The 7278-nt window shown below is 35.8% G+C and overlaps 1 protein-coding gene across 2 annotated transcripts in view; it reads right to left on the minus strand.

Moving 5' to 3' along the window:
- The window catches only part of LOC111960233 (asialoglycoprotein receptor 1-like), a 49115-nt gene extending 42202 nt beyond the window's left edge, over nt 1-6913 (minus strand). For both annotated transcript variants that reach the window (XM_070437832.1, XM_070437833.1), the window contains exon 1: nt 6597-6913. In XM_070437832.1, the coding sequence (XP_070293933.1) occupies nt 6597-6681 (85 nt within the window). In that variant the 5' untranslated portion in view covers nt 6682-6913. The remainder of the gene's footprint in view (nt 1-6596) is intronic.
- Nucleotides 6914-7278: the final 365 nt, after the last annotated feature.

Genomic DNA, 7278 nt, shown 5'->3' on the forward strand with positions numbered 1-7278 from the left:
CTCACAATCCACTATCTCAACATTCTGTTAGAATTGTACCATTCTAGTTCCTCTCTCACAATCCCATATCTCAACATTCTGTTAGAATTGTACCATTCTAGTTCTCTCTAAGAATCCACTATCTCAACATTCTGTTAGAATTGTACCATTATAGTTTTTCTCTCACAACCCCACTATCTCAACATTCTGTTAGAATTGTACCATTCTAGTTCCTCCTAAGAATCCACTATCTCAACATTCTGTTAGAATTGTACCATTTCTAGTTTTCTCCACAATCCACTATCTCAACATTCTGACAGAATTGTACCATTTACGTTTTTTCTCACAATCCACTATCTCAACATTCTGATCAGAATTGTACCATTCTAGTTTTTCCTCACAATCCACTATCTCACATTCTGTTAGAATTGTACCATTTATGTTTTTCACAATCCACTATCTCAACATTCTGTTAGACATGTACCAGTTTCTAGTTTTCTCCACAATCCATTATCTCATTCTGACAGAAATTGTACCATTCTAGTTTTTCTCACAATCCACTATCTCAACATTCTGTTAGAATTGTAAATTCTATTTTTTCTCTCACAATCCACTGTCTCAACATTCTGTTAGAATTGTAACATTCTAGTTTTTCTCTCACAATCCACTATCTCAACATTCTGTTAGAATTGTACCATTCTAGTTTTCTCACAATCACTATCTCAACATTCTGACAGAATTGTACCATTCTAGTTCCTCTCTAAGAATCCACTATCTCCACATTCTGTTAGAATTGTACATTCTAGTTTTTCTCTCACAATTCCACTATCTCACATTCTGTTAGAATTGTACCATTCTAGTTTTCTCACAATCCATTATTCAACATTCTGTTAGAATTGTACCATTCTAGTTTTTCTCACAATCCACTATCTCAACATTCTGACAGAATTGTACCATTCTAGTTTTCTTCACATCCACTATCTCAACATTCTGACAGAATTGTACCATTCTAGTTTTCTCACAATCCACTATCTCAACATTCTGAAGAATTGTACCATTCTAGTTTTTCTCACAATCCACTATCTCCACATTCGTAGAATTGTACCATTCTAGTTTTTCTCACAATCCACTATTCAACATTCTGTTAGAATTGTACCATTCTATGTTTTTCTCACAATCCACTATCTCAACATTCTGACAGAATTGTACCATTCTAGTTTTCTCACAATCCCACTATCATCAACATTCTGTTAGAATTGTAACCATTCTATTTTTTCTCGCAACAATCCACTGTCTCAACATTCTGTAGAATTGTAACATTCTAGTTTTTCTCTCACAATCCACTATCTCAACATTCTGTTAGAATGTTACATTCTAGTTTTTCTCACAATCCACTATCTCAACATTCTGACAGAATTGTACATTCTAGTTCTCTCTAAGAATCACTATCTCCACAATTCTGTTAGAATTGTACCATTCTAGTTTTTCTCTCACAATCCACTATCTCAAATTCTGTTAGAATTGTACCATTCTAGTTCCTCTCTAAGAATCCACTATCTCAACATTCTGTTAGAATTGTACCATTCTAGTTTTTCTCTCACAACCACTTCTCAACATTCTGTTAGAATTGGTACCATCTAGTTCCTCTCTAAGAATCCACTATCTCAACATTCGTTAGAATTGTACCATTCTAGTTTTTCTCACAATCCATATCTCAACATTCTGACAAGATTGTACCATTCTAGTTCCTCTCTAAGAATCCACTATCTCCACATTCTGTTAGAATTGTACCATTCTAGTTTTTCTCTCACAATCCACTATCTCAACATTCTGTTAGAATTGTACCATTCTAGTTTTTTCTCACAATCCATTATCTCAACATTCTGTTAGATTGTACCATTCTATGTTTTCTCACAATCCACTATCTCAACATTCTGACAGAATTGTACCATTCTAGTTTTTTCTCACAATCCACTATCTCAACATTCTGACAGAATTGTACCATTCTAGTTTTTTCACAATCCACTATCTCAACATTCTGACAGAATGTACCATTCTAGTTTTTCTCACAATCCTATCTCCACATTCTGTTAGAATTGTACCATTCTAGTTTTTCTCACAATCCACTATCTCAACATTCTGTTAGAATTGTACCATTCTAGTTTTTCTCACAATCCACTATCTCAACTATTCTGACAGAATTGTACCATTCTAGTTTTTCTCACAATCCACTATCTCAACATTCTGTTAGAATTGTAACATTCTATTTTTTCTCGACAAATCCACTGTCTCAACATTCTGTTAGAATTGTAACATTCTAGTTTTCTCTCACAATCCACTATCTCAACATTCTGTTAGAATTGTACCATTCTAGTTTTTCTCACAATCCACTATCTCAACATTCTGACAGAATTGTACCATTCTAGTTCCTCTCTAAGAATCCACTATCTCCACATTCTGTTAGAATTGTACCATTCTAGTTTTCTCTCACAATCCACTATCTCAACATTCTGTTAGAATTGTACCATTCTAGTTCCTCTCTAAGAATCCACTATCTCAACATTCTGTTAGAATTGTACCATTCTAGTTTTTTCTCTCAAACCACTATCTCAACATTCTGTTAGAATTGTACCATTCTAGTTCCTCTCTAAGAATCCACTATCTCAACATTCTGTTAGAATTGTACCATTCTAGTTTTTCTCTCACAATCCACTATCTCAACATTCTGTTAGAATTGTACCATTCTCGTTTTTCTCTCACAACCCACTATCTCAACATTCTGTTAGAATTGTACATTCTAGTTCCTCTCTAAGAATCCACTATCTCAACATTCTGTTAGAATTGTACCATTCTAGTTTTTCTCTCACAACCCACTATCTCAACATTCTGTTAGAATTGTACCATTCTAGTTCCTCTCTAAGAATCCACTATCTCAACATTCTGTTAGAATTGTACCATTCTAGTTTTCTCACAATCCACTATCTCAACATTCTGACAGAATTGTACCATTCTAGTTTTTCTCACAATCCACTATCTCAACATTCTGACAGAATTGTACCATTCTAGTTTTTCTCACAATCCACTATCTCCACATTCTGTTAGAATGTACCATTCTAGTTTTTCTCACAATCCACTATCTCAACATTCTGTTTAGAATTGTACCATTCTAGTTTTTCTCACAATCCACTATCTCAACATTCTGACAGAATTGTACCATTCTAGTTTTTCTCACAATCCACTATCTCAACATTCTGTTAGAATTGTAACATTCTATTTTTTCTCTCAAATCCACTGTCTCAACATTCTGTTAGAATTGTAACATTCTAGTTTTTCTCTCACAATCCACTATCTCAACATTCTGTTAGAATTGTACCATTCTAGTTTTCTCACAATCCACTATCTCAACATTCTGACAGAATTGTACCATTCTAGTTTCCTCTCTAAGAATCCACTATCTCCACATTCTGTTAGAATTGTACCATTCTAGTTTTTCTCTCACAATCCACTATCTCAACATTCTGTTGAATTGTACCATTCTAGTTCCTCTCTAAGAATCCACTATCTCAACATTCTGATAGAATTGTACCATTCTAGTTCTCTCTAAGAATCCACTATCTCAACATTCTGATAGAATTGTACCATTCTAGTTTTTCTCACAATCCACTATCTCCACATTCTGTTAGAATTGTACCATTCAAATTTTTCTCTCACAATCCACTATCTCCACATTCTGATAGAATTGTACCATTCTTTTTCTCTCACAATCCACTATCTCCACATTCTGTTAGAATTGTACCATTCTAGTTTTTTCTCACAATCCACTATCTCCACATTCTGTTAGAATTGTACCATTCTAGTTTTTCTCACAATCCACTATCTCAACATTCTGACAGAATTGTACCATTCTAGTTTCTCTCTAGAATCCACTATCTCCACATTCTGTTAGAATTGTACCATTCTAGTTTTCTCTCACAATCCACTATCTCAACATTCTGTTAGAATTTGTACCATTCTAGTTCCTCTCTAAAATCCACTATCTCCACATTCTGTAGAATTGTACCATTCTTATTTCCTCTCTCACAATCCACTATCTCAACATTCTGATAGAATTGTACCATTCTAGTTTTCTCTCACAATCCACTATCTCCACATTCTGATAGAATTGTACCATTCTAGTTTTTTCTCACAATCCACTATCTCCACATTCTGTTAGAATTGTACCATTCTAGTTTTCTCTCACAATCCACTATCTCCACATTCTGTTAGAATTGTACCATTCTAGTTCCTCTCTTCACAATCCACTATCTCAACATTCTGATAGAATTGTACCATTCTAGTTTTTCTCTCACAATCCACTATCTCCCATTCTGTTTAGAAAGTACCATTCTAGTTCCTCTCTCACAACCCACTATCTCAACATTCTGTTAGAATTGTACCATTCTAGTTCCTCTCTAACCACTATCTCAACATTCTGTTAGAATTGGTACCATTCTAGTTCCTCTCTAAGAATCCACTATCTCAACATTATTTTAGAAATGTATCGGTCTACACAGAACAAAAATATAAATTCAACATGTAAAGTGTTGGTCCCATGTTTCATGAGCTGAAATAAAAGATCCCAGAAATGTTCCGTACACACAAAAAGCTTATTGATCTCAAATTTTGTGCACAAAATTACATCGCTGTCTGTGAGCATTTCTACTTTGCAAAGATAATCCATCCACCTGACAGGTGTGGCACATCAAGAAGTGGATTAAAAAGCATGATGATTACACAAGTGCAGGGGACAATATAAGTCCACTCTAAAATGTGCAGTTTTGTCACCCATCACAATGCCACAGATGTGTCAAGTTTTGTGGGAGCATACAATTGGAATTCTGACTGCAGGAATGACACCAGAGCTGTTGCCAGAGAATTCAATGTTTTAGAGAATTTTGCAACTGGACTCACAACCGCAGTTGTATGGCGTTGTGTGGGCAAGCAGTTGGGCAAGCAGTGGGGCAAGCAGTGGGGCAAGCAGTTTGCTGATGTCAACATTGTGAACAGAGTGCCCCGTGTTGGTGGAGGAGTTATGGTATGAGCAGGAATAAGCTACGGACAATGAACACAATTACATTTTATCGATTAGCCATTTGAATGTACAAAAATACGGTAACGAGATCCTGAGGCCCATTGTGAGAGACATTTTTTTTTAGGTATCTGTGACAAACAGATGCATATCTGCATTCCCAGTCATGTGAAATCCATTGATTCGAGCCTAATGAATTTATTTCAATTGACTGATTTTCTCATATTAACTGTAACTCAGTAAACTCTTTCAAAGTGTTGCATGTTGCATTTATATGTTTGTTCAGTATACTTCCTCTCTCACAATCAACTATATCAACATTCTTTTATAAATATACCAGTATGCTTCCTCTCTCACAATCAACTATCTCAACATTCTATTAGAATTGCACCATTCTAGTTCCTCTTTCACAATCAACTATCTCAACATTCTGTTAGAAAGATACTGTTCTCATTCCTCTCTCACAATCCGCTATCTCAATATTATTTTAGAAATATACCATTCTAGTAGCTCTCGTACAATCCACTATATCAACATTCTTTCCATTGAGCTCTACTAGGTTACAGTCCCTTGACTGGAAGGTCCAACATGCAAAACACTTTATTAGCTGTTAGGGTAACGAACCAAAATCTACAATATCTAATATTCTAATTCAACATATCTGAAGAAAGCGGACATTGTTATGAGAAATGAGGAAACACTTTTGGCCATAAACCAAATGTTACAGGTTGATGCTCTGTCTGTCTGTCTGTCTGTCTGTCTGTCTGTCTGTCTGTCTGTCTGTCTGTCTGTCTGTCTGTCTGTCTGTCTGTCTGTCTGTCTGTCTGTCTTGGTCTTTCTGTCTGTCTGTCTGTCTGTCTGTTGTCTGCGTCGTCTGTCTGTCTGTCGTCTGCATTGTCTTCTGCGCTGTGGTCTTGTTCTGTGTGTCTGTGTGTCTGTCTGTAAGATGGTTGACAGTGTGAAATCCAACAGATATGTCCAGAGTGTGACGAGTAACAACTCATTTAGATCGAACTGTCATATTCTCATACCCTTTATATTGCACTAATACTGTACATATCCTTCAAATAGGATTCTATACGGAGAACCATTGTTGAGGCCGTGTGGAATGTACTCAAAAGGAAATGAACATGTCTGAAAGTCATAAATAAAACACAAACATTGCACAATACAACATTTTGCTATAGTACATTCTAAAAGAGATGCCCAGTGTCTCATACAATACCACATGTTAAACATATAGTACTAATTCATATGAATAAGTACAGTTACAAATACACTTCAGAAAAGCTCATATTGGTCCCAACCAAGATACTGTCTTCTTTTCCCTATAGCCCCTTGGTTTACACAGTGTTCGTGACACAACCACACAGTAAATCATCATCACTATAATTATAACCAGTTAACAACAGTCTATACAGCCTTCTTCTGTTACTAAGTCCTTGTTGAATTATGACATCTCCACCCTCGCCCCCCAAAGTGATGAAATGTCGTGTTGTAAACTTCTGCTTGAAAACGAATAAAGCGATATAAATGAGCGGGAACTCACCATTAGAAACTTCACTTTCTGCTCCAGTATCTTGGTTCTGATGCCGAGTGAATGTAACATTGGAGTAGATGATTTCACCAGACATTATTACTGCTCTAAGTTCTCTTTCAGAGTGGAGACCAGAAGAGGAAGAAGGCCCTCAACACACATACTCACTCATTCAAATCCCATAAACACTCACACACTCAACTACACACACACTAGCAGTACACAAACACAACTGTTACGGAATGTTATGCAAATAACATTCAGACACACACACACAAACACGTACGCATGAATGCCCACTCACACACTCACCCGTCCCAGGAGAATGATGAGGAACTGCAGTGGGGTAGAGAGGTGCAATGAAAAAATCATGTTCAGTTCCTATTTACCGCTGGGCTTCATTTGAATATGTTGTAAACTACCAACCCTGTGATTGATCTGTATCACTGATATCATTTTTAAAGGCAGTACCAAGACAGTTCACTTGTCATCGTCATTCAAACATGGCCTGTAGAATTTACTGTGGGTAGGATTCTAGCTATCTGTAATTATATACCGATATAAAATATTATCTTTCAGATAAGTTTAATTTATGATAGATCGTTAAAGAGAGACAGCAGATAATACATTATTTATATAATCTTAATATAATATAGAACATCATATATCATCAAATAATGTGTTATAATAATCA

The sequence above is a fragment of the Salvelinus sp. IW2-2015 genome, linkage group LG37 (genome assembly GCF_002910315.2).
Source record: "Salvelinus sp. IW2-2015 linkage group LG37, ASM291031v2, whole genome shotgun sequence".
NCBI classification, from domain to species: Eukaryota; Metazoa; Chordata; class Actinopteri; order Salmoniformes; family Salmonidae; genus Salvelinus; species Salvelinus sp. IW2-2015.